Genomic DNA, 21504 nt, shown 5'->3' with positions numbered 1-21504 from the left:
GGTGGGAACAAATGGACAAAGGAGTTTTAGACAAAGAGGGAAACCCGCTTCACCATCCATCCAACTTAAAACATGTGTACACACAAACAGCAAGATGAAAAAAAAAACAATAGAAAGAGCCGATAGGACCCTCATCCAAAGGTCAAGCTCCCCTCCATCCGTCTTCTGTCTCACTTTGTTCCTTTTCCATGTTGAATCGGAACCCATCAATAACATATCTCTCTCTCTCTCTCTCTCTCGCTCTCGCTCTCGTTCTCGCTCTCGCGCTTGTTCTCGCGCTCGCGCTCGCTCTCTCTCTCTCTCTCTCTCTCTCTCTCTCTCTCTCTCTCTCGCTCTCTCTCTCTGCGCCCCTTCCTGCTCTGTCCACAATCAAATTACTGTGTCAGACAGGAGGAGGTGTGTGGGTGAGGATGCTGCTTGCTTAGCTTCAGCCCACTCACCAAAAAAAATACATTTAGACGACCAAATGTGACATCTTTACATACAGGCCCACATCACACACCAGAAAAAGCCTTGTCTGCGGTGAGGTGGTTGCTAGGTGCCACTGGAGTAATGATGTGAATAATCAGCCTCTTTGGCTTTATAATGAGATCTGTGAGGAGGACAACACAAACTCATTTGCATTGGTATAAATGTAGGCGTTCAGCGTAATATAGTCTAAATGCTATTTTGGATGTTTTTTCAGCCCACCTGGAAAATGCTTTTTAGGCAAAAACACACAAAGCAGCGTTTTGAAAAGACAGAAAAACTAAAGAGTCTGTATCACATGTGAGTGGTTGTTAACCTGAGTGCAACCTCCCGTCATGTAGCCGTGGAAACAAACATGACACAACACAATATTGTGTCTTCATTCCCTCCAACAAGAAGGATAGGTTTTCACCCCTGTCTGTTGGTGTGTTTGTTTGTTTGTTTGTGAGCACGATCACACAAAAACTACAGGATGGATTTCCACTAAACTTGGTGGTTGGATGTGGAATGGGTCAGGGAAAAAACCCATACAATTTTAGTTTGGATCTGGATCATGGGATGAATCCAGGATTTTTTTTTCACTTTCTTAAACATTTCGAGATGTGTTTTTCAACATTTTCACTATTGTCTCAGAGAATAATTTGTGGATCTTGATTGAATTTAGGGGGCCTGTTGGGCCTTAGCAGGGTATATGCTTTATTGAGTGTCATTTTACTGTCTATATTTACCATAATAAAAACATTGTCATATTTTTTTACACTTGTACTATCGGCCTTATTGCCTGTATTTTTTTATCTAAATGTCACCACTGGTCAGATATATATCAAAACATTGCAGCGATAGAGCTTAAAACAATTAGTTTTATTAGAATTTTAGATTAGTCCATGGACAGAAAGTTAATTAGCCACACTATTTTTAATTTGTCATTTTAATTAGGGAATTATTAGGACAATTTCATCATTATTTTATGACATGAACTAAATAAGTAATTAATCAAGGAATTAATTTGCTGATTAAAAAGAAACAATATTTCATTGGTTAGATTTTTTTCTATTGATGGAAAAAATTACATATCAGCACAAAACCTAAAACTTTATTTCTAAAAATGACAAACTAGTCCTTTAATTAAAGCTCCTTTGATTCTTCAAATTAAATGTTAAGTCAATGACAGTTGAAACAATCACCACACAGCATCCCACTATGCCGCCATGCCAACAGGCACTCATGCATGCACACATGCGTTTTCCCTCAGCACACACACACATACACACACGCACACACACACCCACACTCACACACACACCCACAAACACACTCACACACTCATCCCCTGACAGAAACACTAGTATGATTAAAATGGAAAGGATTAGGTCGTATCAGGTGCTCAAATGAATTGTTGGTGCGAAACCCAGAGAAAATACAGTATGTCAAACACAAGCCTGCCATGCTGCACACACCAGAGTATTATTTCCTCTAATGTAACCATTCATTTGTCATTCTCTTCCCCTCCTCTGTTTACTTCCAACACCTAATCGCTGTCAGCCTCCCTGTGTGTGTGTGTGTGTGTGTGTGTGTGTGTGTGTGTGTGTGTGTGTGGTTGTGCTACGTCTCTGCTCAGGCCGTGCATGTGCAGTATGTGTGAGTTCTATAGACATGAGACTGTACGTACATGTGTCTGTCTTCTCTCGCTGTTCTGCTCGGCGCCCTGTGAATCAGGACACGCTGTGAGCGGCTGCTGCTGATGATGATGACTCAGTAATGTGAGAATGTCACCAGAGTCTGGGAAATGTGACTGGTTTCTGTCTCCCTGCCAGTGATACTCGCACTGTAGCTTTCTCAGCACACTTCACTACCGCTGCTGTCAGTTTCTCTCTGTTCTTATCTGCTCCTCTCTTGTCTCAGGCCCCATTTCAAGTGTCTCGATTGCAGATAAAAGCCAGATTCAATTTAATACACTTTTGGTTACACTTAAATCCATCGCCACTTGCCAGATCTCACATCTGATTAGAGGTTTTTCCCAGGCGACATGAACGTCGGAGTCAGCCCCCCTCAGTCCATGCCCCGGAAGCTGTCCAGCTACATGACACCTGACTGACAAATGCACTCACAGCATTAGCATCTAAGCTACAAAACAACTAAAGTAACTATAAACTAGCACTTTTGCTTAGAGTGTGACGGCTACTTTTGGTGCGATTGTGTCATTTCAGCGTCTCTTATCATGCAAAAGAGGTGCTACTTTCACAAACCATTTAATCATGTAGTTACGCCCGAGAGGACAAAAGATGGATACGCACATGTAGCTTTATCGTGTATATATAGCTACACAAACTGTTTAGTCCCGACTGTTGCAACCATAGACTGTTGATAAAGATGGATGACGGCTCCCCGAAAGTGGAGCCAAAGTGTCTCGATCGCCACCCGGTGGCTGATTGTATAGGTCATAAATCCTGCCTCCTGCATATTAAAGCAAGCGTTGGTAGTCCTGAAAAAGCTAGAAAGAGCAAGTTACAGTTTGAAAATATGCAACCGATACATCGCACCAACTCCCATCAGCCCTTTCATCAAAGCTTCGTCCTATAAACAAATGAACGAGCACTAATCACTGCTAGAAGCGGACTTTTCTGTGACTCGCTTGATGACTTCTGACTGTCATCTTCGGCTTGTATAGACTCTGGTGATGTGCAGTGAGAACACAGGCAGGGTGGGAGGAAAGTGGGAGGAAGTTGAGACGTGTCAATCCATCTTTACATATAGTCTGTGGTTGCCTTAGATGGTTTTACGTTTTAGGTTCGATTTTGACAACCCCAGGATTTGTAAACAGCACCACAGGAACTCCTATACAACTCCATCTATACAAACCAACCACTCCTGTATGTAAGCAGGAAGTGGTTGGAGATTTAATGAAATAGGCTTGTCTAAGATAAATCCCTTCTCGCTTCATGAAAAAAAAAGGGATGAGAGCCAGTGGGTGCAGCCGGGGGAGGTGAAAAAAAAAGCTGCACTCAACTCGAACCACATGGCATCATCAGCGTTGTATACAGAAAGATACATGTACATTTATCAGAACCAGATTGAATCAAACGTTATTTATCAACCCAATCTATGCATCATTCATAATGGAGATGCTTTTACCTAGCGGAGAGATTGTACATGACGTGATGTGCCCCTCTGTTCCATATGTACATCACCATTAAACAGCTTACTGACATCAAGCTAAAAATATCGGAGCAGCGTCTAAAAACCACGTTGCACTTTGTGCTCTATAAATGGCTGCCAAAGAGCTGCTTCAATGAAGTTGTGATTAAATGGATTCCATTTTTATCAATGACTCATCCCACTGAAAAGCCAGTTTCTCTTCCTTTCAAATAAACAATACAGTTTTCAGATCAATGTCATGCTTACAGAGAGAGCTGGATCAACATGTGCATTTCAAAACAAAGGAGAGCTTCAGACAAGAAAACAGAGCTGGGCGGTCATGAAAGCACCAGGATATGTCAGATGGTTTGGGTTTGGAAATCAAGTTTATTATTCTATTTTCATCCTTAAAGGGCCCATATTTTACACCTTTCTGGGATTTAATTTCAGGTATTGGTTCCCCTAAGATGATATATCAGTGGTTTAAAGTTGAAAAAACTGCATGGAAATGTGTATTTCCATGTCCTCTCTTCTGCCTCTCTCTGGAGCTGCAGACAGAACAGGCTGTTTTCGACTGCCTCTTGAGCCCCTCCTCTGATTGGCTGACTGCACTTTGAGTGACACACGACCAGGCCTATCATCGGTCTCATTATGGCACATTCACTCTGGTAAACACAGCTGAAAGTCACGGTGTTATGTTTGCAGCTATAGAAGACCAGCCACATATTTACAGTCGGTTACAGCAGGATGTTTCTGAACGCTGAGTTACACCGTCCTCATGTTTGTTCAAGTTTCAGCAGGACAGTCGGCCAATGTAGGAGAAACGTCCCGAGTTACAGTACGGAGTTTCAATACGGAGTAACGAGTAACGTCTACGTTACTCCATACTGAGCACAGAGACATGGCACATCAAAGAAATAAAGCGTAACCGCTGGTCTTGAACAGTAACGTTCTTAGGAGGAATGTGCACGGACCTATTCTCTTCCTTGCATCCCTCCACGCTGCAGTGTTTCTTCAGTGTTGTTTGTTATGGTTAGCCTGTGGTAGCTAACAAGCTGCTAGCTCAGCAACATGTCTGCTTCGTGTCGCGTTTTGTGTGGAGGGGTGGTGGAGAGCGGGGGAGGTGGGTTCGGAGGGTGGACTGGTACCAGCTGGGTGGGGCTGAGAGACGAGTGCGATCCCGAATGACTCATACGGGGGAGGAAGTACGAAACGAGACGTTTCAATAACATATTTCTTAGAATGGACTGAGTCCGGAGTGACTGTTTTCATACTTTGAGGGTACCCTACAATATGGGCCCTTTAACACTGGAGTGGCAGATATCAGCTACCTCCTTGCAGAGTGTTGCTCTGGGTCGGGTAGCTCCCAACAAAGTTGTGTAGCAGGTAGAAAATAAACATCCCTCCATTATCTATACAGCTTATTCTTTAAGGGTCGCAAGAAGAAACAAACAACTAATCATGCTCACATTCACACCTATAGTCAATTTAGAGTCTTCAATCAACCTTACCCCAATCTCCATGTCTTCAATCTGGGAGGAGGCCTGTGTACCCAAACAAGGGGAGAGCATGATAACCTCAAACAAAATGGCCCAAACCGGGAATCAATATATAAAATATTGGGAAAGTCTACGACACCACCTTTGACCCCTTCACTTCTGCTCAAATAACTGTCACTTCAGACACAGCACTATATCAAAACAGATCATAAAAAGACAAAAATAGCTAGTAGTGAATAAGTTCTCAGTGTCGCTGCTTGTATAAAGTGCCAGAATGTATTAGCTTCTGACAGCCAAAATAAGCTACGCACGTTGTCGCTGAGAAAACACAATGGCAGCTGCAGGAGCACAGGTTCTGCGACAATTCACAGATACTGCCTATAAGAACAGAACTCTACCACCAAAACGGGAGGACAAGGAGGCCATGACGCGTTTGATGTGAGTTCCTGTGTATGTAGCATTTGTGTTTAACTACGGGTGAAAGGTCGGGTCACAGGTCATATGTAAATGGATCTGGGCGGATACGGATTTGACTTGGAGGTAATAGCGGGTAATGTATCGGGTCCAGGGCTTTGGAGGTGCTTGTTTGCAAAAAGGGATCGGTGCAGGACTCTACCTCCAGGACACGAGTGCAGAATCTGCTCCACAGACACATTGTAGTTATTCATTTTAAAGCTATGAAGATGCTGAAGACTTTGACACTTAGAATGATCGTTATCTTCAACAAATAAATGTGCAACGATTTTATGTGCCCAGTTTTCAAATGCGTTTTATATGCAGTCATTTATCAATAGAAACATTTCCGCTCTCTACAGCCACTTCTCTCTCGTCACAGAAAAATCAAACATAACACATCACCCACTCATCAAATCATTCATGTGAGCATAACAGTGAGAAAGAGGAGAGACAGAAAGCAAAGGGCCCTTTTGTAAAAGTGATAATTTGTTTATGTCATGATCTGATTGAATTTGGATGCTTTAACTTTTATCTCTGTGTGAATGGAGCTGGGCTGCAGAGATCAACGAATTACTGGATGCATGAAGCCTGTACTTGCACACAGGCACAAAACACAGTCGCAGACAAGACCATACAGTAGTCACAGAGATTTTTGGCAGACCCAACCAGTTCCCACACATCATAGAAACAGGACATCAATCATCCATGTATTAACTGTGTGAGGATAAAGACGTTTGCCAGAGTGGGGGCCTGCAGAGGAGAAGGGAGGGAAATAAATGGAGAGAGAGAAATTGTTGTGGATGTGTTGATAGGAGCTGAGGCCCAGGGCATTGAAGGGAGGGAGCTGTACGGTCTCATTGTGCTGCGTGGATGGGGAATAGAGGACGACGAAGAGGCGTTTCCATGGGAGTGCGGCCGTGTTCTTCTCGAACAGATGCATTCCCTTATCTCCTGCCTGGGGAGAAACAAACACTGGCAGCTCATACGAAGGGGAGTTTCCCTGGATCCGTTTGAGCTGCACACAGAAACAACAGAGCCCTAATTGAATTTGAGGAAGGGAGAGAGAAGTGCACGACTTGTAGTGCAGGGGCCACGACATATGTGTTGATAGCAGAACAAAATGTAGATGATGAGCTGTGTCAAAGCCATATTTGATCACTAAAAGCAGTTTGTTTCAACAAATGTGTACTGTAGCACTGTATGCATTTGTATGTCAACAGAAACATACTGTCTGATGCGTCTTATACCTATGAACGTCAAGTTGACCCAAACTTAGGCTACATCGACACTATACGATTTGTCAGGCTCCTATCACATGACCACCTTCCGGCCGACTGTCTGATCCCCTGATTGTCCATCCAGCGCCATTGTGCCACAGCGGAACATTTCCTCAAAATCACAGGGTTCATTATTATTTGGTGTAAAAATTTGGTTCATGATCTTCATCGCATGATAAGGAACTACAATGGTTCAGCACACACCTCTGCAAGGCCCGACAGAGTCTCCTTAAATTAAATCAAGCTGCACAAAATTCAGACAATCATATATCACACTCCAGATCCCTGGGAAATTGGTGAAAATGTCAAAATTGCAATGTTAAAGAAAATGAAAAATATAATGCTTGATTCTCCCCATTGTCCTGATGTCCCATCGCTCCACCAAATTTTGTAGAGATTTATTCGGTAGCTTTTGCATAATCCTGCTGACAAACAAACCAAAAGAACAGGGGCGAAAACATAACCTCCTTGGCGGAGATAAAAAGTTGCCGACTGAAGAACAGCAAGGAATACAAGCAAAAGCTCCACCTTGTTGTGAGGTTATTTTGTTTCCAAGATCAAGAATGAAGTTTCAATCTAAACTATTAGATGGATTACAAAACAAACATACAATCACTATTATCACTTCAAAGATCCTCATATTTTCCACATGGTACCATCATCAGGTCAAAATGTCAATTTGCCAAATAATTTGGGTCAAATATCTAAAAACCCTGATGCCTCAGCTGCTCTGTGTGTTTAGTGCTAACACATAAGCCCTAACAGATAAATGAAATGGGAGCTCAATTGAATAGTCTTGTAGAAATAGACAGTGATAGAGGGGAGGTGATTGAATACGCAGAGGGCCAGAGAGGCTGGGTGAAGGAGCAGACAGTGTGATCTGTGTGGACAGGCCTGTAATTGAAGGGAAGGAAAGGACCTTAAGCTAGATCAGTATCTATCACTCCAGCCGCAAAAGAGAGCTCAACACCCATATATTTCCAGAGAGGGGAAACGGGGAGAGAGAAAACAACAGGCCGCCAATGGGAAGAAAGTCCATAAGGATGATGAGGGAGGGGGGCGGAGGCGATGCGGAGACAGATACTGGCCACATGTGTACGCGTGATGTTGGCTCCTCAGAGCTCTGACACTGATGGGAGAAAGACAAAGAGGGAGAGGATGTGAAAGCGAGCGAGAAACAGTGACGGATAGAGGGAGAGAAGAGATCAACATGTTGAGACAGCCCTGGAGACACAGCCACCAGAGAAGCAGAGAATTATGGGAGTGCAAATTAAATTACACCGGAAGGGACAGTCAGGTCTGGACCTGCAGGAAACACTGCACATGGTGCTGTGTGTGTGTGTGTGTGTCTACGTGTGGGTGTGTGTGTGTTACATACAGGTGTAAAGAAAACAACAGTTCTTAAGACTAAAGTAAGAGAAGAATATAGGAAGCAAAAGGATGATTTTTGCCAACACCTACACATTAAAGCTAATATCATCAAATACAATTTTATTTTTATAACAAGGTGCGATATCCTTTGTCCTTAACCATCAACAAGAGTAAGAAACAACTACAAAAAAAAAACATTAACAGGAGGGGAAAAACCGGAATAGAGAGCCACATGTGAGGGATCCCTCTCCCAGGAGGGACAGAAGTGCAACAGATGCTGTATGTAGCTGAACACATCAACAAAGTTGTGATATTTACAACACTGATTAGAAGAAACACTTTGAGTATAATGGAAAGATGTGTCAATGTTATTTATACATAAGAAATTGCCCGATAGAGATGAAGGGAGCAGCAATGACAATTGAAATGGAGGAGTTATTGCCAGTAATGGTAGAATATGTGAGCAGGCATATTGTATATCAAGCAGCCTTGTTTATCATAGTCCATTAATACTTAATCATTAAAACAGTCACATCCCTCCTCCATCATTTATTTTGCTGATCCTGTGTATGATGTGCACACTTCATCCTATGTTGTTATTCTTCCATCTCAAACAACAGGACACTTTGTTTATTTTAGTTCCTTGATGTTTTTATGGTCCTGTCATGAGTTTATCAGGAAATGCTCGGCAGCATCAGGCTAATTACTGTCCCCAACTGTCTTCATCAATAGGCCTTTTTCACCGCAAACATTTTGACTTGTAGTAAGGAAACCATGGGTGTTACTAATAACATTAAAAATGGCTCTGTGCTATTTTCATGTTTGTGACAATAGCAACAGGTCCTCCAGCCTAATCAATCACGTGTTGTTTGCCCATATCCCCTGATACAACCCGCAGGACTCTCTCCTGAATAATAGAAGCAGGAAGGAAAAAAATCACTGTTGAATAACAAATTTAATTTGATGATAATACTATAATATGAAGGTCGGACACAATAACAACATGGAAAAGGAAAGATCATGGTTTGTGCTCATTGAGGTTATAAGGACCTTCCACAACCCTACTTGCTTACAACCCAAGAAAGTGAAGTATTGTCCTCTTTTTCAGTTTTTGGATGAAACTACAAACACTGACATAAAATAATTTACATTTAGTCTACGTCCATGCATTGATCCAAACTGTGAAAGGTCCATATGATATCACAATCATATCATACATTTTGTTCACAGGAATCAGGGAATATTGAACCGTGCACTTATAAAGAAGGAAACTGTATTTTGGTTGTCTTGGCATAATATCAAAATATGGTATTAGAGGCTTCTAATGGAAATAATAATACTAGTGCAATAATGAACAAACGATTTAAGTCCTGTGCTGAAAAGAAACAGCACAGTTATGAAGATGTACAGTTTGTCTCCACAGTAATCCATGGCCATGTGATCCAGCAAACACAATGCTGGGACCCTGAAAGTAAAGCAGCTAAATTATATTCAGCCATTATGAATTTCATTATGTACACCTCAGTTATTATAAGGGCCTATCAAAAGTAGAAGTGATGGCCACTGCATTTAGCATTTAGCTATATTGCCCGTAGCATCTGCTTCACTTGCACCAACCAAATATGAAAACACATGCATGGTTCTTGCATGGTTTGTGATGAATGTTTGTATATTTTCTATCTTAGCTTCCTGATAACCCTTTGTGTCACATCATTCTCTGACAGTAAACAAAGCAGATCCCAGTTCCATGCACCAACCAGGTGAAAACGACTGTTTTGGCAACATCTGCTCATGGTGAACTGTAGAACTGTAGCTATCCTTCAATGTGTTTCACTGTATTTATAATGTCGCCTGGATGAGACATCCGACCTCAAAGCAGTTATTCCTGTTCACCTCTAAATCTCACTTCTCTTATTTCCGTGTCTTTCATCCTTTCTTTTCATATTGTCGTTGTTCTGTTTGTCTATCACCTAACACCTGTGACGACATACACAGACACCATATGATGCTACAGTTTACAGTTTGAAAAGAGCCTTGAGCAGTTGTTTAAAGAGCAGAGGCCTGAGATTAATGAAATAAGTGGCATAAGAGGTAATAGTGAATAAGTATAGTTTCAAGTTGTCTATTTTTTTTTTAATTGTCCAACCGAGTGGTTCTTCAAGGAGCAGTGGTTTGTGATGCATGCCTGGGGTGCTGTGCTCACGCAAAGGTCACACGAACACTGAACCAGATTAGCAATTCAGATCGCACTAAAGGGGCTAAAAGGCTGCTGTAGCCCTGCTTGAGTCGTATTACACTCGCAAAGAGAAGGAGTGCAAATGTACACTAGTGGAAGCAGCTGTAAGAGGTGGGAAATAGATTAATGCACATACATACACACTGTAAATATATATGCATGTGAACACTCTGACAAACAAGCATAACAATAAGGTATGACTCACAATAAGCACACATAACACCAGCATATCATTCCAATGGGAAGCTTTATCCACAGTATATCCTCCCAGTATCTCATCACACACGTATGGATTATCAGCACTCTGCCCAGCATCCTGACCATCTGCCCTTGTACAATATCCATCTTGTAGAAAACGACTTTGGGTTGCAGAATCATTATTCGGGCAGTTTTAAGGGGAAGGCTTCCCGCTTTTGAAAGTTAAGCCCCTGACCTGTGTGGTGGCGTTGTCATGGTGATGATGCAGCATCTTCCGGTGTTAGACACATTTGATAACAGCCGTCATTACAATTTCTAAACACCTTAATGTTCAAGATGAGGAAATTGATCGAGGTACGGAGCGTCAAACTCACAAAATGACACGGTGCTGCAAAGATTGATAAGTTGAAGCAAAACCATCTATAAAGCCGAGCTATCGATGGAGGTACAGTATATGCAGCATGATAATGCATGTAGTGCATTTACAACCAGATACAGCACAAACCAGGCTACTCATAAATCTCTGCATCCCCTGTATGAGGCGCACTCCCTCCTGTCAATAACAATGTTCCATGCTTTCACTGCCACCGATTCTAAGACCTCCACGCTGCATATTTTACAATCTCTCTGGTGTGCTCAGCCAAAGAAGAGCTCATAAAGACCCCCGGTTTAGCTAATCAGGTGGGGGACACACAGCAAACCCAGAACACAACAAATGAAACAGATTGAAGTTTAATTTAACTAGTGTATCCCCACTGTTTCCACAGGTAGCACTGGGGAGCACTGCCCGATGCAGCCGAGTGGGCCTTGAAGCCTAAACCAACACATTACCAAGTGTATCTGTGTGTGTAGCTGATGTGGACCCAGGTATACGATGCTATTGACAAGCACATGCACTGCCTGAGACATAAGCTCCGAGGCTGCCATGTTATTGGAAAAACAAGCGAACTGCGGGGACAATACAAATCCTGGATTAGGTGCAGAAATTGCTTGCAGTATTACTGCATTGAAATGAGCAACACTCTCTCGACTTGTGGTGCAAACCTCACACTCCCGATGTCAAACGTCACCTCCACAGTCACAGGTCACAAAGTAGTCCATGTTAGGAAAGACTTAGAGAAGGGCAGAGCGGGAAAAGGAGGGAGAGCTGGAGGATTATGTGGTGACCTGTTCCCTCATGAGGTGCAGCTGACAGGCCAAGTGGTGCAGTGGAGGCACAGATAGTCTGAAATAAAAAAACTAACTACCAACATACTGATAGGTATGCCCAACGGTTTCCATGACGACTGTGAACCCACCCCCTTAAATGCACTGGCGTGTGTGCGCGTGCGCGACCTGGCCTCGTTATGGTCCTACCTTGCATTCCTCCATGCACGTCCTGACCGAGTACGCATCCGTCTCGTATTTTTGAACCAGCAGCTCAAACTCCTGGTACTTCTCCTCCGCCTCCAGGTCAAGACGCTGATAAGCCCGGACGCACTCGCTGCATCCCAGCAGATCCACCCCCATGGCCATATCCAGGGTGCAATTCAAAACGACCGGACTCGTAAACCCGTAAAACAAATCCAAAAGTGAGTAGGAATTACAAAAAGAAAGGTACAAATCGCTCAGATTCACGTACGCCAGCTGCGTCCCCTTGCCCCCTCCACCGGAGAGGCCCAGGCACACGGTCTCCGCGTCCGTGAAAGTGAAGCAGTCTTTGGACAGGCTGTCGGGGTGACAGGCGTCCATTCGCCACAGAGATTTGGTAGAATTCCCTAGAAAAATAACATCTTGCTCTCTGGCGAGACGGCGGGGGTCGGGTGATGTTGGGACGTGGTGGCGGTGGGGGGAGTTCGGGTGCTCGCCCATCGTGTCCGTAATTGCGAGCCCCGCGTCCCACCGCTTGTCTCGGGTCCGCGTCAGTTTCGCCTCGGCGCAGAACCACAAGTGATCAGAGAGCAGGACCGTGATAAACAGCAGAGAGGCCAGCGACAGTCGCCATCTCTGGGCCCGCTCCGACTCGGTGAACGGCTTCTCGTTCTCTCGGGGTGCAAACCAGTATTTTAAGCCTTCATCATGCTGCCGACGCATCCAAGCACCCCTGGTCATATTTTAGAAAAGTGCTGCCCTGGCCGACTCCACCGCGGGGGCTGCTCTGCCACAATATTCATTGACTTGGGGGGGAGATGGAGTCCGGTTGGTTCTCCTCCTGTAGCGGTGGGGTGCCGTGCCTCCGCCGGTCCAGGGCGCTCCTCTATCGCGCCCGCAGCAATCGGTGCTATTCCGATCCAATTAGCGCGCCCGCACAGATTAAGCTTCGCGCTGCCGCATCCCGGTTCTCCATGGCTCTCCGGGGGGAAACGGCGTCCTCTTTGACCGCATGCCCCCCTCTCTCCCTACCGTCCCTCTCCGGGTATGTTTCTCTCTCGTCGGGGATGCAGGCAGGACCAGCTGTTGCGAGCCTCTCGGTGTGTAGAGCTACTGATGCTGCGCGTCCGCCGCCGCCGCTCGCTTCGCAGATTCACTTAAAGGAAAGAGCGACGAGCCCCTTCGATGCACGCAGGCTGCTGTCTCTGTCCCGTACCTGGGCGGAAAGCCTGGAATCCTGTATCCCGGTGGCCATTGTCATCTTGGACCGCGGTTAAGTTGCCGCCATGTTCGTCTTGAAACACTTTTTTGGAGAGCTGGGTCTGTTTGCGTCATCTCCATCGTTGCGATAGCTCCATCGTTGCGCAGTGGCGGAGCAGCTTATTTCCTATATGCACACACTCAAACAGACACACACACACACACACACACACACACACACACACACACACACACACACACACACACACACACACACACACACGAAGGGAGGGAGGGAGGGAGGGAGAGAGGGAGCACAGGCGGACACATAGGTGGTGAAGGGTGTTTTGGCTATCCTCTCCTCTCCTCTCCTCATGAGTAATAGTCGCCGAATCCTGTCTTGGCACAGCAAGACGCACACTTTTGGCGACATCTTGTTTTTTGGTGCAGGATAGATGCGAGTGCACTCACGCTCAGTGTTTTCGTGCTGTCATTAAGATTCATTGATGTGGCCCATTTGTGGGCTGCATCAGGGGGAATTAAAAAGATGTGAATTAAGGCTTTGACAACACCGGTGAAATGTAGTCATGGTTGAGCTTGCACGGGCACAAGTGGAAAACAGCTGCACAATCATCAGGTTTTGTATGTTTAACAATATCATGTACCTGTTTCCTGCAAGTGGGTCTCACCTTATCAGCTGTGTTGTGTTTGGTCAGTGGTGCTGTCTAAAACAAACACCTGATTTACAGTTTGGCCTACAATGTTCCTGTGTGTCTGACAGTGAGAGGCAGGGACAGATTACTGTTTGGGAGCGGAAAGTAAATTACAGCATTCGTCCTCGTCCACTAAAGCCACTAATCATTGTCAGCATGCACAGCTCGGGGTGCTATCGGAAAGACAAGGGAGTGTTGCTTAGTGCTAATTGGCTGTATATTGCTGGATAAGACAAGAGATGATTACCTGATTAATTTGTGCCTAAGGTTGGTTGGGAGGCAGCTTATTCTGCAAGTTGTTGTCGAGAGGGAAAAGTGCTCATCTAACACCAATCCAATTAGATTTAGTGCAGCCACTGACCCTCGGCCAAAAAAATAACAATGCAACATATTGAATATCGCAGGTGATTGAATCCAAACGTTACATATTGTTGGAAAACTTTCAGCAGTGGATTTCAGCACCAAGGACAGCTCCTCACAATGGAAGGTTCCATTTAACTGATTTCCTTCTTTGTGAAACCTGAGGTGTTTATTTCCTCCTGTTGTGTGGTTGATGGCCCCACACTTACCGAGACCACTTGTTTTAAGTTGCCAACCAAAATCAAAAGGCTAACAAATTGCATTTGGAAAGCTACTTGTGTTAAACTGCCATTCAAGGACAAAGTGAATAATGTGGGTCACTTTATGTTAGGTTTCAGTGGAGGGAATAAGTCTCGTCACTGACTGAATTTGCTGATTTAACCCAAAAATGTCAGCAGGTGCCAACACAAGGAGATTCGGTTTGCTTTTTGATTTACTTTTTCACCCCTGATTATAAGGCAACTGTTCAAAATGCAGGGTCTAGACTCTAGTGTTCCTATCACACTCTAGAGTGTGATAGGAACACTTTTTGGAATTGAAACGGCGGATGGTGGCAAACATCTGTTAGGCATGCTTGAATGCTCACCATTCATCACTCACTCGTCTCTCATATTACGTCACTCCAGGATGCTGTGATCATGCCCTGCGGCGAGAGACGTCCTACTTTGGCCGGGGTTGTCTAGTTTGCTTTTAACTGTAGTTGCCCGGTTTCATATTTAGTCTTTGAACCTGAATGCGGTGTATGTTGGTCCCTCACCCTGCTGTGTTAGTAGACATATGGATATAAGAACGTGGCCAGGGGTCTCATAATACAATTTCCGAAAGTGCAATTTCCTTTTTTCGGGGCAGAACGCCTGACTTAGTTCAGCACCTGAGAGACAGCCAATCAGAAACATACGGAGTGTGTGTGTGTGGCTCAACAGAGAGTTGTCAGTTTGACACCATCTTTCCTACCTGCATGTGTGTGCACGAGTGTGTGTTTGTGTGCATGTCATGTGTGTGTGTGAGACAAAAGAAGTGTGAGGGTAGCAGAGAGGGGGGAGTAAGAGGGAGAACGTCTGTGTGATGAATGCAGATTGCCGGCCCTTAAATCTGGAGCTATCACAGTAGCAGTAAGGGCTGGCAGACATGACTCATCCACTGTCCATGTTGGAGCACGTGTGTGTGTTCTCTTAAATAATTGTCCATGCATTGATTGTATTCTCTTTCTGCACTACTTGCATTTATATCAATTTCTATATCAACATTTTTTGTTAAAGACACAGTTTTTCATAAAGATATAATATGTAACATTTCTTCATTAAAGGTTGAATGTGTAGAATTTAATGACATCTAGTGGTGAAGTTGCATGTTTCAGCTGAAAACCCCTCGCCTCACCCTCCCCTTCCAAACATGAAAAAGAACTTGTGGTAACCTTCAGTTGTCATAAAAACTCAAAAGGTTTTTGGTTTGTCCAGTCTGGGCTACTGTTAAAAACATGGCGGCCTCCATAGAGAGGACCTGCTTCTGATGTAAATATAAAGTATGTTATGGTTTTGTGCATCTCTGCTATAAATCCCTATGTAATAATGTAATAACAATGGAAATTCACACTGCTAGCCTGCTAGCTGTTTTTTCCTCCATTTGTTTCTATTGGTCACTCGTAATGGATCACATTGATTCTTTGCAGTTTGTTGCGTAACGCGAATAAAACTTGAAGACATTTATTGCACATGATTTGCACCTGAGTCACCTCACCAACTCCCATGATCCCACACTGCTTCATGACGTTATCAAACTATGTTCTTTGTTGTTGTTTCGATTGAGAGACGCCTAGCGACCAAAGTTACATATTGTATGTTAAACAATTTTTATAGATTTCGATTTAAGAATATTTTATGAACAAATCCAAAACAATCTAAAGGAAGATTCAGGACCAGTTTACCAGGACTGTCTTTGATGCGTTTAAGTCGGATTCTATACCGTTTCCACAAGTGATAACAATAAGCTTAAACTAATACTGGCTACACAATTTCTTCAAGTACTTTTTTTTGTTGATAAGTTCTTTTTGCAATCAGATGTTGATGATGTCAGTGTTCCTAATGGAGGGAGAGAGGGAAGAGGACAGAGGTGTTTGCTGGACTGGACCATGTGACAATCACAGGAGAGTGGAGTGTGAGGAGAGAGACAGGTGACATCATCCAACTGTGTGCATGTTCATTCGCCAAACTTGTGTCAAATCCACAACCTTCACACCTCCCACACTCTGTGTCAGCATGGAGATGGAACTCTTAAAGCGATTCTGTCACCTTTTCTCTTTCATCCCCTGTTTGCTTTACTCCTGACTGGAAGATGTATGCTCTTCATTCACATCCTCTCCTCTTCAGTGTTCACTCTTTCCTCATTTCTAATGCCACATCTCTCTCCTCGCTTCCCTCCCCTCTTCTCCCACACAGCTGACCCCGTGCAACTCCTCTGATATTAATTTTCCTTAAGCTCTCGCTCACATTCAACCCTTCCTCAGCCCTCCTCTTCCTCCAGTTCTCTCTCTCTCTCTCTCTCTCTCTCTCTCTCTCTCTCTCTCTCTCTCTCTCTCTCTCTCTCTCTCTCTCTCTCTCTCTCGCCATCCCTGCTTTCATCTGCCTGACGTCAGAGAGGAAAAAGAGACAGCCCCTCTGATTGGTCAGAGGAGACAACACCCTTAGCCGAGGCTCACTGCCCTGAGTGGATGTTACATTTTGACAAGAGAAGCATGATTCAAGTTCCACTCAAGAGCAAGCATTTGCACCAGCAAAGCTATGTTTGATATTATGTGTGTGTGCATAATGTTGCCAATACATGCTTGTGTTTGTACGAATGTGTATTTTGTGTTGATTCAATAACTTGAGTGTGAGCTTTGAAATATTCAGTAATTGTATTAATTCATTTCTCTTTGTTTTGAGTAACCAAGAGTTCTACTTCCTGGTCCCGCAAAAGACCTGAGCTGAGGGCGGAGCCTGGTTTAATGCAGAGGCTCAAGCAAAGGACCAAACCAAGAGGTCTGACATCATGGGGGGGATTAGGGGGTCTTTGCCTTCAGATTTAGTTACGTGACTGTGATCTTGTCCTCAGGGCTCATTTATTTAGGTCTGGTAATTGAGTTGACATCTTATTTTGTTAGCCTTATTCTGTGGAGAGTTATGTTTTGTTGCCCACTTTGAAGGGCTTTATAACAGTGTGAAAATCGAATGAACTCAAATAGAACTACCTCCACCATGGCCCTACAATCCCAATAACATTTTAATTCACTGGATCCAAATTTGTATCTGCACCAAATTAATTATTCTCTGAGAAATCAATAAAAATGTTGTAAAACGTCCTTTATCACTATGTTAAATAAAGTAAATTTCTATTAAATTCTCTGAACCTCTGCCTGATCCAGATCTGCACCAAAGTTTAATGGGCTCCTCACCCCTCAACAAAATTTCACTGAAATGGGTTCAGTTATTTTTGAGTAATCCTGCTTACAAATAAACAAATATACAAACCAACAAACAGAGGAGTGAAAACATAACTTCCTTGCCACAGGTAAATAAGTCAACGACTCCTCCAATATGATGAGTTTGAATATTAAAGAAAGTAAATTATTGGTCTGTTTTGCTTTTGTCCGGTTTCATTACTGATCCCTTTGTCTGCTCTACAACTGCACATGCAACCGACAACTGTAACTTGAAGCGAAATAAATGTGTTGTTGTTGTTGTCTGAGATTGATGACACAACCAAGTAAAAGTCCCCAGAGTCAGCTGATTGATTTTCAACCGAAGAGAAATGAATGGAAACCAATGGCAGCCCGGAAGGCAAAAAGAGTAATAATTCAAAAAATCTAAAACACTGCTTTGCAAAATAGTCAGCAATTATTTCATGATTATTCAAGTATCCATGCTTTGCCACAAATGGGATTTAGTGTTTAGAATTACTGGTCCAGATCTCTGGTCTCACTGTATGTGAGTGTGAGCAGTGATTGCTGAAACAAATGTTAATTTCCCAGAGTGTTCAACTGGTCATTGGAATTGAGGGGGATTAGAGAAATGATGGCGATACCATCATACCATTCAACCTCCCACCCCGCCCATCACCACTTCTGCTCCGCCTCAGGGTTTTACACTCCTGATCGATTGGCTCACCCCATTTCCATTCCAGGAATCCCTCAGCGGCTTATCAACACAGCTCACTTTCCCAAGGACACTGCCTATTCCCATATCTATGATCCTGGATTCCCGGCCCGTATTCCCTGCGTACAATCTGGATCTCTGTGTTCACTGAAGCCTGCAGCTTCAAAGCAAATGTTCCATTGAGGGGATCCAGCTGTTACACTGGTAGGGCAACATACAGAATTCAAATACGCGATCGACGATACGTGTTTTTGTTGGATTTCAATCCAATAATGCCTTGGCCCTTGCATTAGCTTATATGTACCGTCTTTTTCTTATAGCGCAGGGTAACAACTGGATTAGAACAAATCTGCCAGTGAAATCACAGTCACAACAGTTTGATGCATGAAAACATGATTAAATACAGTTTATTTGATTTCATTTTTTGTCTTCATGCTGTCTTACCCTGTTGTTACATAATTGATGGCCCAGTGCTCTCACAGTCTCTGCACAATCTCTTGCATGGGGAACAATTGCTCTCTCTGGGGCAAAGACCAATCACACAGTGGGTTTATGTATTCTTACTCTAGTTCAAAGAGGAAAACAGTTTAAAAAGACTTTGTTTCCCAAAACAGCAAATATTATGTTCTTGCAAATAATCTTTATTTAAAAATTCTCTAAAACATTTAACCAAAACAAAAAGTTTTTATGATCATTAAGAAGCGATTATCAGATATATAAAAATCGATACATAGTTTTTTTAATTAAAAGTAATTTAATGTGCTGTCAACAAAGCTGTTGATCTGCACCAAATCCATGGGCCTGCTTCCTCCAGATGGAAGGAGCGGGCCCCTGCGATCTCAGCTTCAGCCCCAGTGTAAACAGCAGAAGGCAAGATTTACAGACATTTTAGGACGGAGACTGAAGCTCCCTTAATCCGGCAGAGAACTGAGGCCCAATGAGTCACCAAGCATCTCGCATGTCAACACCGATCTCAGGTGGATGTACAGTACCTTGTTCTGACCCTTTTTCTCATCTCCACCTCGTAGTCCCCTATCACATTGAATTCACTTGACGTAAAAATAATGTCCTGCACATGCACAAAGCTGTGGATATCCCTTGAACTCCCTCATGTGATTTGAATTGTATAAAAATTGCATATGCTGAATTTCATAGCGACAACACATGGACGACCTTGGATGAACCACGTATTAGTGAAAAGCGTTGGTAAAGGCTGCGTGTGTGAGCAAGGAAAATGAGCCTGGCGTCTCTAACTGCATTTGCCTCTCGCTAATCTGTGCTGTCAGAGAAAAATACCTCCTGATGAAAGGGATGTGTCTGCCCCGAGATCCAACAGGAAAGAGGGGGGAGAAGAATTGCGTCGTGCAGCCTTTGAAGAACTGGGAGTGAAGTCAAATCCTGGCAAACATGCAATCTGAGCTGCATCCAGTGCAGAGACCCAGTCACTTCTCATCCTGTAAGAGTGGCGTGTTCTCAGGAATCTGACTGCACCTGGGATAAGGCTAGAGGAAGGCCAGTGGTACCTCTGCTCCAACCCCCCCCCGTCTCTCCTTCCCTCTCCTCCTCCTCTGTGCTCGGAGCGTTAGTATGCTGAGCCATAGGACATCACCAAGCAGCCGCTGCCACTGTGTTAAAGCACAGCTCACAGGGCTAATCTGGTTCCCAGTTCCCTCTCTTCAATTTACGCCTTAATGTGTCATTTCTGTCATACTGTGTAACTGCCAAAACGATCTGATATGGATATTGCTCAAACCAGCAACAAATTCTATCAGCAAAAGTGACTTAATATGCGTTGTGAGTATTTGGTTGTCTTTTGAGTATTTGCAGCACGTTTTTTTTTATCTGCCATTCATGTATTTTCAAATTGATGAGGATTTCTGGGCCATTTGCATGTGTTGTGTCTCCTGTGCTTTCTGAAATTGTCGGGCATTGAGCTTTCAGGGCCACCATACATCTGTCTGTATGCTGTCAGTTGGCTTCTCGGTTAAATACAGACATTTCCATACATCTACTCACTCAATTGCCTTGAAATACTTCACAGACAAAATCATGTAGTAGCAAATGTTAGCACGCTAACACACTAATTAAATTGGTGGGAAGCATTATCGCCGTTAACTTTAGCACTTTTAGCCTGTTAGCATGGTGACGTTTGAGTTTGGATCAGAGCACTGGTGATCACATGCACACCCTCACAGAGACGCTGTATGGCTGTTTGAATGTAGCTCTCCCCTCAACACTCCCTGTATGCGTGTGAGCCTGGTTCTGTGTGGCACCGCGCCGTTCTCTACCTAAACCCTTTGTTACTCCTGCGTCATCTTCCTCTTCACATAGACCGGCCGACCTCAGATGACTTTGCAGACACACTCTGCAGTCGACCAGTCACGTGCAAATTCACTCCCCTTCTCCCTGTGGTGGCGTGCTCTACTTCTGATCACGGCACACATCTGGTGCATCTCCAGGAAATCTAAAATCTATGTCTGGGTGAGACAATCAGAGGAGTGCCATTCATTAGCAGGTGTTCGCGAGTTGCTTTTTTGGATGCGCCGTTGTAAATTCGGTTAACCTGGGTCCGTATTGAAGTGAGAAGATTGTGTCGCTATAAATTGTGTTACTCGTCAATTTGCAGCTCTGCTAACCGATCCCTAAAAGCTGCTTTGATGTGTGGGAGGCAGCAAGTTGCAGACGTCCACACTCATGACCTCCTTCCATCCTAAAGGGACATCCACTTTTCTCACTGGGACACTGATTCCTTTCTCTCTAGCAGTCTTGATCTTCTCTGCAAGGCTCTGTAAATATCCGCGGCAGACAGAGCAAAGTTAAGGAAAAGGTCAAAAGCAATGATTTCCACACCGGTTGTGTCGACGGAGAAAGTACCTTCATTGTTCCACCTCAGCGTATCATGATTTAATCGGCTGAGACTATGAGACAGCAGCAGCATTGACATGCCTTCATTTTCAACCTGCATTCATTCAACACCCTTCTATCAAGCATGTAAACTGTTGCTGTAGCCATTAAACAGACCCCTCAGCAATGATCCATGGAAGAACATCAATCCCTCTCGCTGTAGTCCTCGAGGCTCTGGAGCCGTGATGCATTGCACCACTGAGATAC

The 21504-nt window shown here is 43.9% G+C and overlaps 1 protein-coding gene across 1 annotated transcript in view; it reads right to left on the bottom strand.

Moving 5' to 3' along the window:
* LOC117755371 (transmembrane protein FAM155A) overlaps positions 1–13394 on the bottom strand; it is a 79814-nt gene extending 66420 nt beyond the window's left edge. The window contains exon 1 of the mRNA XM_034575129.1: positions 11997–13394. Within this exon, the coding sequence (XP_034431020.1) occupies positions 11997–12731 (735 nt within the window). The 5' untranslated portion in view covers positions 12732–13394. The remainder of the gene's footprint in view (positions 1–11996) is intronic.
* Positions 13395–21504: the final 8110 nt, after the last annotated feature.

The sequence above is a fragment of the Hippoglossus hippoglossus genome, chromosome 21, assembly GCF_009819705.1.
Source record: "Hippoglossus hippoglossus isolate fHipHip1 chromosome 21, fHipHip1.pri, whole genome shotgun sequence".
Taxonomy (NCBI): Eukaryota; Metazoa; Chordata; class Actinopteri; order Pleuronectiformes; family Pleuronectidae; genus Hippoglossus; species Hippoglossus hippoglossus.
This window is presented reverse-complemented; position numbering and strand designations above follow the sequence as displayed.